The following is a 16388-nucleotide window of genomic DNA, read 5'->3' on the forward strand; positions in this document are numbered from 1 at the left end:
GGAGAAAAAGAATAGGGTGAGGGCAGCCCTGGTGGCGCAGCAGTTTAGCGCCGCCTGCAGCCCAGGGTGTGATCCTGGAGACCCGGGATCGAGTCCCACGTCGGGCTCCCTGCATGGAGCCTGCTTCTCCCTCTGCCTGTGTCTTTGCCTCTCTCTGTGTATCTCTCATGAATAAATAAATAAAATCTTTAAAAAAAAAAAAAAAAGAAAACGAAAAAGAATAGGGTGAAACAGACTAGACCAGACTCTGGCTGGGCAGGAGGGCCCAGGTACTTTGAGAAAACACAAACCATCCCATCTCAGAGCAAGTTGGGATCCAATCTCTTTATTGTCCGGGTACCCTCCCTGGAACCCTCCCAACTCCAAACCTATAGAAAAACTCCAAGCCTGGGAGTGTTCTGGGAGGGGAGGTAGAGTGTGGGGAAACCTCTGTGTTCTGCCCTCTGGCCTGGGCAGTGCCAACAGAGAGGGCGTGTGGGGACGGGAGGCTGATAACTCCACCTGCAGAGGATGTGGCACTGGCTGGGATATGTAGGGGAGGAGGTGCCTGCTGCCAGCTCTCCTGGGACCTGCCGGGGGTGGTCTCCAGGGGTGGGTGCCCAGCTTTAGGCCTGGTACAGTGCACGCCCTTCTCCTGCCGGTGGCCATCGCTCCTGTCAGGCTGAGAAAGAGAGAGACAAAGGAGAGACTGAAGCTGGGAGAAAGAGCCCCTGGTACTCTTGATAATTGGGGTTGGGAAGACAAAAGGGAATGGTGTTTGCTATCTGCAGACAGAGATATACCTACACTCTGGCTCTGGCCTTCTAATTTTCTGGCCATGCAACCTTGGGTCAGTCTCTCTCGCCCTAAGTCTCCATTTCTTCACCTGAGCCCTGCACATCATCTGTGAACTGGCTTCATGAGGTAAAACTTAGCTTCCCTAGTAAAACCAATCAGGAAGCTCCCAGAGGATAGACTGCGGATACAGAATTTCCGAAACTGTCTGGGACAATCTTGCTGGTGGAGCAGCTCATAGCATGGAGGTGTCATATGTAGAGATAGCTGTGCTGTTTTGAGGCCTTCCTCTACCCACGCCTGTCTTACCCTGAACAGAGTCCCCCAAGGAAAGGGGCAGAGCAGGGTGGTGAACACCAGCCAGGGAGTAGGCTTTAAGTCCACATAACACTGGACTCAAATTTAGGCTCCACCAATCACCACGTTGGGACTGGTGGGATACTACCAGGGGGATGCTACCCCCCCTGCCCCCTTTGGTGCCTTTGTTCCCACATCCATGATGCTAGCATAATCACAACTTTGCAGGGCTGGGATAGTTTCTGGCACAGAGGGCATTTCCTCTGGCTGGATCAAGTCCCAGCCCCTAAGCCCAGCACAACCATCACCCTCTGATGATGAACAGCGGGCAAGGAATTCTCTTACCATGCAGAATGGGGGCTATGGCCACAGGAGGCTCCTGGCCATCTCCCACAGACTGAGGACCACCAGAGCCCTGTGCTTTTTGCTAAGCGGTTCCCTTGTATGCCTCTTCCTCAATCCTGAACAGACTTAGCTACATACTATCAACTCTTCCATCACACCCCTCTTTGACTACCCGGCTCTCCAGCCCATCATCAAGTTCATGCTGATGGTCTGTATCTTCTTGCATCAGACTCACAGCTCCTCAAAGGTGGAGGAGATGGGCAACACGGCTCAGAGTGCGCCGAGGGAACCCCTGCAGGGCTGGCCCGGCTAGCCCATCCATGACTCCTGCTTTTACTACAAAGAAACGTGGGAGAATGGCTGAGGATAGAGGGGCCTTCCTTGTTGGGCATAGTATGACCCATGCCAGGTCTGCTTCACGGCATGCCTGCCATTTCACTTCACCGGCTGACCACCAGGACCCCCGTACCTGCTTACTGCAAGGCCCCATCCTCCGCGTCTGTGTCCTGGCTGTGCTCCTGATAGGGAGGAGGCAACAAGAGATCATACATCATTCACTACCAACTCTGTGTTGTCCCTGAGGCCCTGAGCACATCTGGAGACCATACTCCAAAAGAAGGATAGACAGCCAAGGGGAATGATTATGGGAACAGTTTCCATATAACTGGCTTGGGATCCTGAAAAGAAAGACCCTCTGTGTAGAAACATGTCCCCTGCTATACCTAGAACGTCCTTGACTGGTCCCTTCTTTTTGGGGGCCCTCAGACCAGCTCCCCATCTTTGGGGCATCTAAGCCTTTGTTAGAAGACTACTATGCCTAAGAGAGTAATTGGATCAAAAAGGAGAGATGAGCTGGGGGCATGAGGAGGACCTCTTAACTATGGTGGCCATGAGCCCTTATGTTTTAGTGCCAAAACCCAGTTTCGATGAAAAGGAAAAAGTTCCAGATCTGGTAAAGAAGTCTGGGCTCTAATTCTGGCTCAGCCTCTATTAGTTATAAAGCTCCAAACAAGTTACTCTACTCCTCTGAGCCTCAGTTTCCTCACTGAGTAAAAAGGTGGGAAGAATAATACTTTGCACAGTGCAAGGCTGTTGTTACGGTTTACATTAAGTTAAAAACTACAAGGCTGGGATCCCTGGGTGGCGCAGCGGTTTGGCGCCTGCCTTTGGCTCAGGGCGCGATCCTGGAGACCCGGGATCGAATCCCATATCGGGCTCCCGGTGCATGGAGCCTGCTTCTCCCTCTGCCTATGTCTCTGCCTCTCTCTCTCTCTCTCTCTCTCTCTGTGACTATCATAAATAAATAAATTTAAAAAAAAATTAAAACAAACAAACAAAACTACAAGGCCTAGTGCTCATTAGGTGCCCATTAGGTAATGCACAGTAAGCACACAACAGTTATCTCACATACTGAGTCTGGTCTACCTTCCTACTTACACGCTCCTGCCAACAGCTTCCTGGTTCCAATACCAGACAGAGAGATCCTTCCAGGCCTCCCTCAAGAGAACCTGTTTCCTACTTAAGCAGTAATGGCTTTTAGAAAAGCCTCAGGTACAGTGGACAGCCAAACTTCCTGTGGCTTTCCCAGGCAATTCCAGTCCTGGCCCCCCGGAACTCTACAGACTATGTGTGCTCCCTTTAGCCCCTGACTCTTCCCTCCTCCAGATTATGTAGAAAGTGAATCTAGAATGGGCTCTGGACTAAAGAGAGGTCTACCTCAGTGGGACTTCTGACTGGCAGCTGAAGCAGACATGCCCCTGCTCTTCCTCACAAGGCTAGAATCTCAAGAGAAAGAGGGAGGAAGAGACTCATAGGGCCACTGTCCAGCTCGTTCCCCCTACCACTGCTGCCCTCCTGCAAGCCCCTCCCCAGCTGTGCCCTCACCAGCTCTTCCTCACTGTGCGTCAGCAGCCCCTCCTCATCGCCGTCGTCTCGAGCCTGTGCTTCTCCCTGGGGTGTGCCTGCTTCAGAAGCTGTGTCCTCCTGGGGGGCTGGTGGCCGGCTGCTGCCACCACTACTGCCCCCACCACTGCCACTGCTGCTGTCGCCCTTCTTCTTGCCATCTTGGGGGAAAAGGGGTAGGAAGAAGGGAATAAAACTCAGCCTAGGGCAGCTGCCCAGGGTAATAGCAGGAGGTAAGCCTCACCATGGTGGATCCATGGACAATCTATGCCCTGTGCACTGTCCTCGCCCCATGCTCTGTCCTGTACCCCTGGTCACTGAGCTAGGCAAGGACCCTTGGAAGCTGACCTGGGTTAGCCTTCTGCTCCTCGGCAATCTGCTCCAAGCGGCCCAGTAGAGCGTCGATGTTGGACTTGATCTGTGTCAGCTCTGTCTTGATGGTCTGCAGCTCACTGCTCTTTACTGGGAGTGAAAGGAGCATAGGGCTGTCACCCAGGGGCTGGGAACTTGACACTAACATAAGACCCTAGCCCCCTTCTGCCAACTCAGAAGGCAGGCCAGTGGTAGGAACTGTCTCATCTGTGGTTCTTTGGCAGAGAAAAAGGTTGGAGCTGGCCATGGACTTCACTACAAGACTTCTGAGGCCACGTGTATAGTAACCAGCCCACCTTTCTGAACTTGGGGACTTTCCCCCTTTGATCTCAACTCCTGAAAGGGACTAGAGATGGTAAGAATGCAGGTGTGATATGCACTTGAGCAAGCATATGTGTTTTGTTTTTCCTAGTGTTATAGGATGATGCCTAGATTTCAGGTATATAAATGTGTTTTATCATCAGATTTCCTGGGTGCCTGACTGCAGCATGTGTACACCAGAGTGAACATGGAGTAGTGGGCCTGGGCAAATTTGCCCTTACTAAAGAAAAAAGGACACCTTGTCCTTACTGGGTTCCATGTGACAGCACTGGACATTTCTGTGTCCAACCCAAGCCCCTCCTCCTCAAATGTTAGCCTTTTCCTCTTAGAAATGCATAAAAATACTCACTTGGTTGTGGTAGAGCTGCGCGACTGTGGGAGATTTGTTCCTTCATCTATTTTCCAATGTAAAAATATGTGATTCTATTATTTTGCTAATGAGAAAAATAAAAATCATCTATGAAGAAGTTCTAGTCACTCACACTTGATCTTGGCTGAGCCGGCAGTAATGGCTGTGGAGCGGGCAAAGAGCTTGACAGGTATGGTGGTTTTGACGCGCCGGACCAAGGGGACTGTGACCCGTGGTCGCTTCACAGGGACCGCCCTGGGCACTGGCACAGGTGACAGGCGGCCCCTATAGTCGAAGAGCCTGTAGGGGTAAATGGGCCAGAGGCTGCAGCATGGCCTGTGGCCACCAGAGGGCACTGCGACTCTAGACCAACATGCGGCTGGTGGGCAGCCTACACTCTACACCTCTACGGACCTAACAAGCCACCTGAGGGTAGAGGAAAGGCTTTCCAGACCTTAAAAGCCGCTGAGACTCTCATTACATCCACCTTTCCTACCAGCCAGATTGGGTAAGGGCAGGTGAGTGGTAATGGTTATAGTCCCGGTTCACAAAATGAGCCAACAGACCAGCCCCAGAAAGGAGCTTTCCCTAGATCCCCCTGATACCCAGGCCTGTTATTACCTGACCTGTCTTCTGCTGAGTCAACTGCCACCCCAACCTCTGGTCAGAGATTGCAAATGTCCCTAAAGCAATGCAAATTGCCAACTCAGAACAAAAAGATGTAGGAATGGACAATCCCTAAACCTGCCTGAGCCTCAGTTGTTTTTTTTGTTTGTTTTTGTTTTTGTTTTGTTTTTTGAGCCTCAGTTTTTATTTGCTTCATGAGGACAGTTACCTTAAATTCTGTGCCAACTCCCCCCCCCCCACCCCCAAGGCTGCTGTGCAGGCAAAGAATGAGAAACTTGGTTAAAAACACACATGTTAAAAGATGTGACAGGTGGAAGGCCAGGGTACTAAGACTGTCAAACCGGGAGCCTATGACCTCAGAGGCATGAGGCTGGAGTCCAAGCCCTTGTCCTCATTCTGAGCCCCCTTAATTACCCCATTCCTCTTAGTCCACTTCACAGATGGACAGGAAGAGATCCAGCAGAATATCAAGGTTAGGCAGCTCAATCAGAACCTTGGGCTCTCCAACTGTATGCTGCCCTCAATTTCAACACCCAGCCCTCTCCAAGAGGGCTTCTTTTCCTGCTCATTAGGCAGAAGCTCATAGGCTGAGGAGGGGTCTTTCATACCACATCTGCTACTATTACCTTTCTGCAGGGAACAGCAGCCTTAGGGGTACACTGTGGGATCACTTTGGTGACAGCCAGGAAACATGCCAACACTGGGCAATTCAATGCCCCATGGCTTGGCACTCCTTTGTTCAGAGAGCCCCTGTCCTAGGGTGGTGATGGCTGGAGATGAAGAGTCTCTGGGAATGGATCCAGTCCCAGACCCTGCATTTCTGCCCCTAAGGGGAGGGGGCGGCTCTGGCCTGGGTCAGAATCACTGAACCACAGAACCCCAGAGCTGGAGGAGCCCTGAGGGATCACTTGGTGCAAGCCCATTTCATAGAATGGGAGGGGATCTGCCCAAAGACACATGATCCATTCAGTGGCAGAGCTGAGATTAGTACCCAGGTCTTCTCACTCCCAGGCTAGGGAACATTCCACTACACCGCACTGTCTCCTAAAACCATTCAGTGGTAAGAAAACCAAGGCTCAGAGAGGTTCTGTTCTTCCTTCCCATAGGCCAAGCAGGAGGGAGAGAAGAAGTTTGGAACAGCCCCATCATGATTTTCACTCAAGAAGGTGGCTGGTGCCATGGAATGGAGTTCAGAGCTCAAGGCTGCAATCTGATGAAGAAGGGGGCCACAGACTACCAAGGTCTAATTCAGACCTCCAAAGGATCGCTGACCTCTTAGCTATAAATGAAAGGCCAAGAGGCTCACACTGAGCTCTGAGGTCCCTTCCACCTGGCTGAGCACCTCCAAAAGGTAAGGAGACTGAACAGCACGAGTGAGAGGACTCAAACTCCCTGTGCCTAGTAACCTCTAATTCAACTTGCTATTTTTAAATGTTTCTTGCTACCTAGTCCTGTTGAGCCCCACCCTCAGATTAGGAGGAGGAAGGGCAGAGAGTGGGAGACAGTGTGGAGTGGGGGAAACTCTGACCTGGGGACCTGAAGAACTAGACCCTAGTTCCAGCTCTGCCACCAATTTGTGGAGCAGCCTTGGGCAGATGCCTGTCCACACCTCTGGGCTCTGGTTCACACTTGGGAGGACCGAGTGGGCTGCACCAGCAATCTCTCAGGACCCTTCCAGCTTGGCTGTTTCATGCCTGGGCACGCCCCTCCCCCTGCTCACCTGTCGTAGAAGTCGTCCCGGTAGTAATCATAGTCAAAGCTGTAGCCACTGGGGAAACAAAGGGGAGAGGGCCAGGGCTTAGGGACAGCCACTCAGCCCGCTCTCCATAGGTCCTCATCTCCAAATGCCTCCCCAGACTCTAGGCTCGCCACACTGTCACCAACCAGTGTTCACTCCCTCTGTGGAAAGAGGGACCAATCCCACCCAGATGGAGAGAGACAAGACAGAGCGCCCCACCTGTATATGGCAGATGCTGCTCTCTTTAGCCCCTTGGGTCTGTTGGGCTTGGGCTCTCCAGCCATGTTGATATCTGCGTAGAGGGAGGGAGGAGGCACAGTCAGATGCAGGCAGAACAGTAGGGTATCCAAACACGTATCACACACACGTGAGCAGCAATTTCTATATGTTTATGTGAGGTACACATGGACTTTCCTAACTAAAACAACCAACAGGTCTTTACACATTAGATTCGTACCCGCACATCACAGAGATACACCTATTTACAAATTTACATTCAGACACCTGCATGCATGCTCACAAACCTCTCACTCACGTACACATGCCATGGGCATCACACATATATATGCATTCTCAAGTACACTCATGTAAATAAATACTGCAAATACATATCTTCACACACATGTTCATGTATCCAAGTAATCAAATAATATAGCTGACTCCAACGTCCATATACATAACTGCCCATACACAAATGAGCCACTGCACATTCAAGCAAATGTCCTACCAAATATCTTTATACCTAGAATGATGCTCAGCATGATAGATGTGTGTATATAAATATGCATATCTGCTTATATGCACTAGTATATTCTGACACCCATTTGCATATATATACATACTAAAGATGTGTCCACATGTTCTCCACATGCTTAGCTATATCTGCATATCACATATACAGATATCTCTTCTTGAACACAAGATACACAGAAGTAGGTGCACTGTACACCCTCCAAGGTAGACTTGCCACATGGCCACATCATATATACACAGCACCAAGGCCAAAGGCACCGCTTTACCTTGTGCTCCCAGCCCCTCCTCCTGGCTCTCATAAAGAGTTCTAACCTAAGCCATCTGTAGCCCAATGTAATAGGCTATGCTAGTCCACCCTTCCTTTTCTCTTAGGAATCTGCATTTTAACTGGAACTATAAGGCTTGTCACTAAGAGTCACTGTGAAAGCAAAGACAAGACAGAAGCATTTTTAAGAAGCTCCTGAAATACTCCCATACAGGCAGATTTTATAACTACTTCATTTATAACTTAAATATAATTTCAGATAGAGGTAGTGGGTAGTAGTAAGGGAAACAGAAAAGTGCCTAGGGAGGAGCTAGAAAGTGAAGGCTGGAACCTGCTCAGAAAAATACTAGAAGCAGGGCCAAGGAGAGACACTTACCCAGAGTCTGCCCGGCCAACACCCGCCCATTCTCTCCCAGCACAGCTGCCCGGGCATGACGCTCGTTGGCATACTGCACAAAGGCATAGCCTTTGTGCACAGAACAGCCAGCCACACGGCCATACTTGGAGAAGATGGTCTCCACATCTGACTTCTTCACCACAGCTGTGTTGAGGTTTCCGATGAAGACCCGAGAGTTGATAGACTTGGGGTCATTCTTGTTGGTTACATTGCTTGTCTGGATCTTCAAGGACATGGTGGCCACCTGAAGAGAGAGAGCCACCATGAGAGAGAAGCTGGGTCCCCCAGATGGGCTTAAGGGCTATCCATGGCCCACATCCTGGCTAAACTGGATTGCTTTGTGCCCTGCTACACATTCACCCCCACAGTATCCAGCCTCTCCATTTTACATCTTGCTGGGCTGCTGACCTCATGGCCAGGTGCTTTATATACGTTCCCTCATTTGGTACTGATATGATAAGCAGAACCAGGACATTTCACAAGGGAAAAATGCACATTCAGATGCCACAGTGCTAATGAGCAACAGGGTTACAATTTGAACTCTGGTTGGCTTGAGTCTAATTATTTTAACCCCATTCCTTCTTTAATGTTTATCTGAAACGTTACCCCATGTAGGATCTAAATTTGAAGACCTTCCACTGTTTTTCTTCTGTTCCTTCCATGTAGAAGAAGGCAAAGAAGTCACGTGGAAACTGCAAGTAATATCGGCTAGAACAATGACCACATTATGAAAATTGCTTGGGTCTGATCCAGACATCAACCTAGCCTTTTGGCTTTCTTTACTGGTACCAGCTATTTTTAAAAAAGTGTGCTAAACAAGCCTCATTGAGCACTCTCTGCCGGCTAGGGATGGCATACAATATTGAATAATCACAAGACCCTATAAACACTACTATTGTTCATATTTTACCAGAAACAGACCCCAATAAGTTCTTTAACTTGCCAGGAATGAGCACTCAAACTCAGGTCAGTTGGTCCTTACACACCCCCTTTTTCCCCCCCAGCTTTATCACTCTCCTTTCCCAGAGCTAAAGCCAATGTAATAGTTAAGTCAGCATATTTACCTAAGAATTGTTTTTAATAAATTAATTTTTTAGAATTACTCATTTTTATACTGACTCAAATTTTACTGTTTGCTTAGAGAGCATAATGTATCTACTCTTTGCTCTCTACACTCTGGCAATGTCTTTTACCCCAAGGGGCTGTACAAATCTCTCCTACCCCAGACCCTAGACAGGTTGCATCAGAAAACAGGCTCTAGAAGGAACAGAAAGGGAGGCTTGGTGACAGCAGGAAAGGCCTAACATTAAGTACTGGTATTTATACTTCCAGCCCGGCTTTCTGCTCACTGGCATGGGTTAGTACAACTCCCTTTTGTAACACTATTTCAATACCCTGCCGTAGAGCTATTACAGAAGGTGCTAAAGACCCTAAGCAATATGTATAAAAACTCTCATCAGCCTAGGTTAATAGTAAACACCTGCCTACTAACCTAATATTTTTGGGCGGAGGGAGCTTCTTTTCAAGGAATTAGAGCAGAGTAGAGGATAAGCTGGGAAAGGCATATCTTTTGTTACGCCAGGTAAGAGACTCTTCTTCAATCCCTCCAACCTGGAAAAGGGCATCTTCTGACCAGCAGGTGGCACTGATCACAAAGAAACTAAAAGCTGGGGCCTGAGAGCAATTGCAGAGGAAGAAACCCACTCCTATGGTGGGCTTGCAGTAAGTAGCTCCACGGATATACTGGGGGCAAGTGTGCACCATCCTAGGTTAAAAAAAAGGGGGGGGGTGCTGAGAGGGTATTGCTATTGATAAAGAGTTGGTGCTAAGCTTTGGAAAGGGCCTAGAAGGGACAAACTCTTTGTTAACTCAGTTTACTTTTGTATCCAATCATCATTTGTCAAGCAGTATGGAACACAAAAGATATCACACCCATGAACACTTAATACTGTCCATGAGCAACAGAAAATGCTCAATGGATATGGGTTCCCCTGAGCCCTCCATTCCTCACAGTCCTCTCAGATAATCCCCCTATCTAGATGACAAGCCATTCAAAAGCTAATTCCTTAGCCATCCATGGACATAAAAAAAAGTGTGTGGGGCTTCTCCATGGGCATCAGATAACTCTCCTGGTTGGTTCAGCTCAGAGTCATGAAGTTTTGGCTCAGGGAGGGGCTACCTACTTTGGCTGAAGGGAACCAACCACTGGCCTGGGATGCAGACCAAGACAAAAAGAGAGGGGGATGATGGTTCAGACCTGTTGAGGACTACTAGGCTCTGCCAATGACCTGGCAGGGACATGATAGATGCTGGGTTCCCTCAGACCTCTGGCTGGAGCCTCTAAAACCACTGAGCAGGAAGCATTTGTTGAGCAATCTCTGTTTGGTGATACAGCAGAATCAGCATGTCACTCCTTGGCTGGTGAGTAAAGTTCTTCAAAGTTTGGCCATACCCAGTCTTTTCTCTCATCACTTGGGGTTTAGGACAATGCACACAGAAGGACTTTGTAAATGGTGAAGCTCTTTATAGGATCTAATATTACTCAGACTAGTTGAACTTTTTGTTAACACTGCCATTTGGTGAGGCCCATTCTAAATGAAGGTCAAGGTCAGACTGGAGCACATTCTGAACAATGCCCAGAATAGGTAGTCAGAAGCCACATCACACAAAGGCTAATACAGAGAAGCGACCAGGGGAAATGTATGCCTATGGCCATTCTCGGTGAGGCATTCGCAGGGCCATGAAGAAATGTCCACCTGAAGCATGCATGAAGCATGCTCCAGCACCAACTCCTCCCTATACTCCCTATCTAATCAGCCCCTCAATCGCTTTCAAGGCCCGTACATTCATCCTAAGGGCAGTCTGTGCTGCTACTGTGTGTACTCCCTAAGCCCAAAGGGATAGTTATTATAGGGTATGGAAAGGCTTCTGTGTTTAAATGCATTTATGAGACTCCTGAAAGTGAGGGATCAAGTTAGGGGTAGAAAATGAAAAGTGTGCCCAGGCTAGCTCTTCTGGAACTGCTAGATTCAAGCACAGAATCCCAAAGAGTCAAGAATTCTAAATTCAGACATGGTCTTCCAGGTTGTTATTATGAACCTAAAAATTTGTTAGCTTCACTTTATGACCTTCAAATAGTTAGACATATGGTATGTGAGTCTCCATCTGTACTCTTTGTTCTGCCCTAATGTTAGAGGCAAGCCTGATGAAGCCTGGGACACAATAAGTACCCAATGAATATTAAGAGATATGAGGGAAGAAGCAGTGAGAATAATATCCCAGGAGCATAGCCCTACTTGGGGGGGGGGGGGGGGCAGGGTGAACACCACTGGGGGCTGAGGTCCCAGGCACCACAGTAGAAGACTAGAATCTCTAACCCAAACACCCCCACTGCCCCCCATAGACCAACCATTCCCAATTCAATCTTCCCCAAACAATTCATTTTTTGTTTTTGCAGGTTTCCCCCTGGCTTAGGGTAGGAGCCCTAGAAAATATTGACATCCTATTCAGCAGAAGCTGCTTGACTTGATAAGCTATTTCCCCCTGGGCCAAGCTCTGCCTCACAGATTAGCTGTGTAATTGAGAGCAAGGTGTCTGCAGCCCCTAGAGGCCCCATGCTTAGCAATGAACCAAGGAGGGGTGGGTAGAGGAACTGTTCTTGGTGGGAGGAAGGGGGAGGAGAAAGAACCAGACTTATTTCCAGAGACTTCTGCAATGTCGGATTAGCAGAGACTTCAGTGAACATGGAGTTTATATGTCCTCACTCTCAGGAAGAGAGGACAATGGACTTGGCCACAATGCTCCAGCCCACAAGTAGCAGTGCCAAGAACCCCACTGAGTCCTCCAAGTCTAGGGTTCTTATATTCCATTTTTCCTTTTGGGCTGGTGAGAGATAAGCCCTCGGGACAGTGCGGGGCTGGGAGGGGGTAATCCAGATATGATATTTTTGAGGAAAACTAGGGGACCAGCTCCCAAGTGTCTTCACCTTTACCTGCTGGAGAAACAATTGCTGCATAAAAGGGGGCCCCTAAAGCTAATTAAAACCCACAAGTGACACAGGCTTTGAAATGCTTTGAAATGCAATTTACAGCTCGAAAGGATGGGCTTATTTCTCCAAGCTAATAAGAACGAGGAAATTTGGCAAAAACAAATCATTTTTCCCAGTTGAAACATTTCAGATGGAATCCAAGAGCCAAGCCTGAACACGTGGTAAAGTGACAGGGCTTTCTAAAGGTAGAAAAATCCTAAGACATGACCAGCCCTGAACTCTGGGTAAATGAGACCCCCAGAGAACTACAAGGGAAGAAGAGCCTCTAATTAGTGTCAGACTTTACATACCCCAACTTATTTAATCTTTTTTTTAAGTTTTTTTATTATTATTATTTATTTATTCATGATAGAGAGAGAGAGGCAGAGAGAAGCAGGCTCCATGCCGGGAGCCTGACACGGGACTCGATCCCGGGACTCCAGGATTGCGCCCTGGGCCAAAGGCAGGCGCGAAACTGCTGAGCCACCCAGGGATCCCCACCCCAACTTATTTAATCCTCACAACAGCCCTGTGCAGAGGTATTTTAAATAGGGGAATAAAGACTCAGAGAGGCTACGTTATTGGTTGGTTAATACAGCAAAGCCAGAACTGCGACTCAGATCTGTTCGACTCCATAAAGCCTATTCACAGAGATGCCTTGGTTACTGAATGCCAAGGTGACAGAATGTGTCATCCCAAGTCAATGACAGCCTCTTCTTGATCATTGCCCCTTCCCCTTTCTACTACAATGTTTGCACAGGATTTTAGTGAACAAAACCAGTTTATATCCTTGATCCTGACATTATCAGTCTGATAATGAAAAGCTGAGGATCAGCAAAGGTAAGTGGCTTACTTAAGGCCATTCAGCCTAGTAAAGGGGAGTAGCTAGGGGACTTGAATACAGGTTTCTACACACCACTATTTCAGCAACTGTCCCAAGCCTCTGACTCTGCCATGTCAGTCCTTATGCCCTCCCAACCATAGCTATCGGGATCAAGTCTATCTTCAGCACAACCTCTGACGCACTTGCCATCAGAATGCCTACTGCTCCAACTCCATAGTTCCTCCCTGGCACTGAATCTCTTCTTTTTAAAACACTAATTTCAAAAGAAGAGCTGCTGCTCTTGGTCCTGATGCCCCTCAATGCTATGTAGGGCCTCTGTCTAGGCCAATCCCGCTGAGCACCTCTGGCCTTATTCTCCAGTGTACAGATGAGGAGCACACCAGCTTGTGGCCAGACCTCTGCCCTTAGATAACCCTGGAGATACTGGGCGGTTTTGAAGGAAAATAGCTATCAGTGATGGCAAGGCTATTTCTGGACAAAGCCAAGCAATTAGACTGATCAGTGCCCAGGGCTTCCTTGGTCCAGAGGCTCCTGGTTAACAGGAGGCCAAGGATGACAGAACATCTATTAATCTCATTAAACTCACCAGGCCCCAGCTCATTAGCATTGCCCAAATGATCATTACTGGCCAGACAGGACTAATTTCCTAAGGAATGCTCTTTAGTTCCTGACAATTCCCACTCACATGAGAAACCCCAGCTCCCAATATGTGAATACTGAGGTCTCCTAGGAGTGTAAGGAGTACGGACTACAGGTTCAGGAGGCTTGATCTTGGTTCTGATGTGTGACCTGCCAACAAGTTACACAGTTTCTCTGAGCCTTATCACCTTATTCTGAGAAGAGAAATAATCTTTGCCTAATTACCTTTCAGATCTGATACAAAATCAAATAGGCTAATCATTGTTTAAGTGCTCTGCTGCATCTGTAACATACTATAAAAGGATAGAGGATTATAGATATTATTACCAAACTCCTATCCCCTTCACTCACTCAACAAACATTTCTTAAGTATTCCCCTCTGTGCTGGCACTGTGGAGATTCTGGGAACAAGTGCTCACAGGCCTTGTCTTCTACTTGCTTTGACCTGTTTCTTACCTATTTCCTAACAATAAAGGGAAAAATTCACCGAAAATAGAAATATGATATGTAAACTTAGAATATGCCCCTTAAACTCACTAAGCCTAAGATTCCTCAATTGCAAAATGGGAATTATACCAATCCCAGAATTATTAGAAACAACAGGTATAAAGTGCCTGGTATAATGACTAGGACCAGTAGGTATTTACATAAGAAACTCAAATGCCCTGGGCCTATGAAAACAGATGCATCTAGCCCAGCACTCTAGATCATCCACATTCCAGCCCTATATTCTTTACCCCTGTCATTTCCCAGTGCTCCATACTCTGCCTAAGAATAGAGGAGTCAGGAGCAGAGGGCCTACACACACTCTCTCCCTTGTCCTAGTGTCTGGAACCAAACCTAGAAATTTAATAAAGATCCCCCCAGCCTATGCCTGATTTGACAGGTACTACTAATAAGGAGCTAGGAGAGGAAAGAACATTAGGTGGGAGAGGTGTCAAGCCTTCTGAGCCAGTGACTCACTCCTCAGCTATACCATGAAATTCTATTCCTATAACACTGTTATCAGCATCTGATAGGCCCTGAGGGGAGGCCCCAAAGCAGAGGCAGGGCTGGGGCCTCAGTCACCTTTCCCCACAGTGTAGTCTGGGTATATACCTTATCTTCCCTGTATCTTGCACCCTAACTCTACCCCTGATTGTGGCCTTAGGCTGAGGCTAGCATCTGTAACAAGCAGCCCTTCTAGCTATGAGGGGAAAGGCAGCAAGGACTGAGTAGGTACAACCTTGGCCCTATAATCCCCAATACTAAGTTACATTCAGGGACCTAAAAATTGGGCTTGCTTCGGCAGCACAAATACTAAAACTGGAAAGATACAGTGAAGATTAGCATGGCCCCTGCACAAGATGACACACAAATTTGTGAAGTGTTCCATGTTTTTAAGAAAACAAAAAATAAAATAAAAATAATTGTCAACCTCTTTATTTTTGTCAAAGGAAACCATCCAAACACACATTCAATTATAGTTATAGCTATCCAAATACTCACTGGGCCAACTCATTCATCCAGCAATTGGTCTGGTACTTGATTCTCAAGGAACACCCAATACATCAAGAGGACATCCACCATGACTACAAAGCACATGTGCCTGGGCTGGAGTCCACAGTCCCAGAAGTTGCCCAAACAAAGCATTCCAGCACATTAGAATGGGAAGGAGCATTACAGAAGGCTCCACAAAAAAAGGGTATGTTTAAGTCGAATTCCTACCAGGCGATGATGTAGGGAGAGAGGTCATGCCTGGCAGGAAGGACTGCGGTACAATGCACAAAACATACCCTTCTCCTTTGTTCCCTGCTCTACCCTCCCTCCTGCAAGTATATGCACAGTAGGGCTGGAAAAAAAATGTCTCAAGAGAATTTCTTCAGTGCTGCCTCTTCTCCTCTTGATAGCTACATACTAATTCTTATCCTGAGGAAGAAAAAAAAGGGAACACAATTCAATATGCAGAAGCTTTATACCAGGCACTGTGTTGGAAGCTTTACAAGACTTATCTTTCACAATCCTGACCACAACTCAATGAGGTTAAGTACTACCATCTTCACTCTTCAGATGAAGAAACTGAGGCTCAGAGAGAGCTTAAATAATTCTGTCCACAGTAACATTAAATGGCATGACTAGGATAAAAAGACCCTAAGCTTATCTGGTTCTAAAGGCCGTGTTCTTCTACTCCACTAGATTGCTCCCACTGACCTCCCTTCTTCCCACAGAAAGACTGATTCTGGCTTTGCTGCTGATGTGCCACATGACCTCAGGCTCTGGAGCATGTGACCATAAAGAGCTCTTTCAGGGTTAAACATGTGACTGTGATAATCATTACCAACACTTACTGAGCACTTACTACTGCACTCAGTCTTCTGCTGTGGGGTAGGTGATAGTATGTATTGTCCTCACTTCACAGATGAGGAGCCTAAGGGTGGGAGCTTAGTCAGGCAAGCCAGGAAATGGCAGAGCTACAATCAATTTGAGACCAGAGCTAGTGCTCTGGCCCAAAATGGCTTCCATGCTAAGCACACCCTGTACCAGCCAGGAGGTCAGCTTCTAACACTTTCTAATCCTTTGGGCATAAATGCATGGGGTCTTGCTGAGGGCATTCTCTCACATCCAAGAGCCAATAAGCACTTGCTGTGAGCTTGGAGGATGGCCCTCCCTCCCCCTTCCTATACCTTAAGGGGCCGGCTCCTCACAGTGATAATGTGGCAAGATTAGTCACTGCTTGCTGTTGGTTGATTATAGCTATT

At 47.8% G+C, this 16388-nt stretch overlaps 1 protein-coding gene and 1 non-coding gene across 9 annotated transcripts in view; one reads left to right on the forward strand and one right to left on the reverse strand.

Moving 5' to 3' along the window:
• Positions 1-309: 309 nt before the first annotated feature.
• RALY (RALY heterogeneous nuclear ribonucleoprotein) overlaps positions 310-16388 on the reverse strand; it is an 84602-nt gene continuing 68523 nt past the window's right edge. For 7 of the 8 annotated variants that reach the window (XM_055307409.1, XM_055307418.1, XM_055307371.1 and 4 more), the window contains 8 exons: positions 8120-8384; positions 6945-7017; positions 6708-6755; positions 4494-4660; positions 3667-3780; positions 3301-3479; positions 1886-1934; positions 310-661 (listed from right to left, as the gene is read on the reverse strand). In XM_055307409.1, coding sequence (XP_055163384.1) covers positions 1890-1934; positions 3301-3479; positions 3667-3780; positions 4494-4660; positions 6708-6755; positions 6945-7017; positions 8120-8375 — 882 coding nt within the window. In that variant the 5' untranslated portion in view covers positions 8376-8384 and the 3' untranslated portion in view covers positions 310-661; positions 1886-1889. The remainder of the gene's footprint in view (positions 662-1885; positions 1935-3300; positions 3480-3666; positions 3781-4493; positions 4661-6707; positions 6756-6944; positions 7018-8119; positions 8385-16388) is intronic. The other variant, XM_055307437.1, reaches the window with a different exon arrangement.
• Positions 14926-15031, forward strand: LOC129498744 (U6 spliceosomal RNA). The gene has a single exon (XR_008662194.1). It is a non-coding gene; the product is annotated as a U6 spliceosomal RNA (small nuclear RNA).

This window comes from Nyctereutes procyonoides, unplaced genomic scaffold (genome assembly GCF_905146905.1).
Source record: "Nyctereutes procyonoides isolate TBG_1078 unplaced genomic scaffold, NYPRO_anot_genome, whole genome shotgun sequence".
Lineage (NCBI taxonomy): Eukaryota > Metazoa > Chordata > Mammalia > Carnivora > Canidae > Nyctereutes > Nyctereutes procyonoides.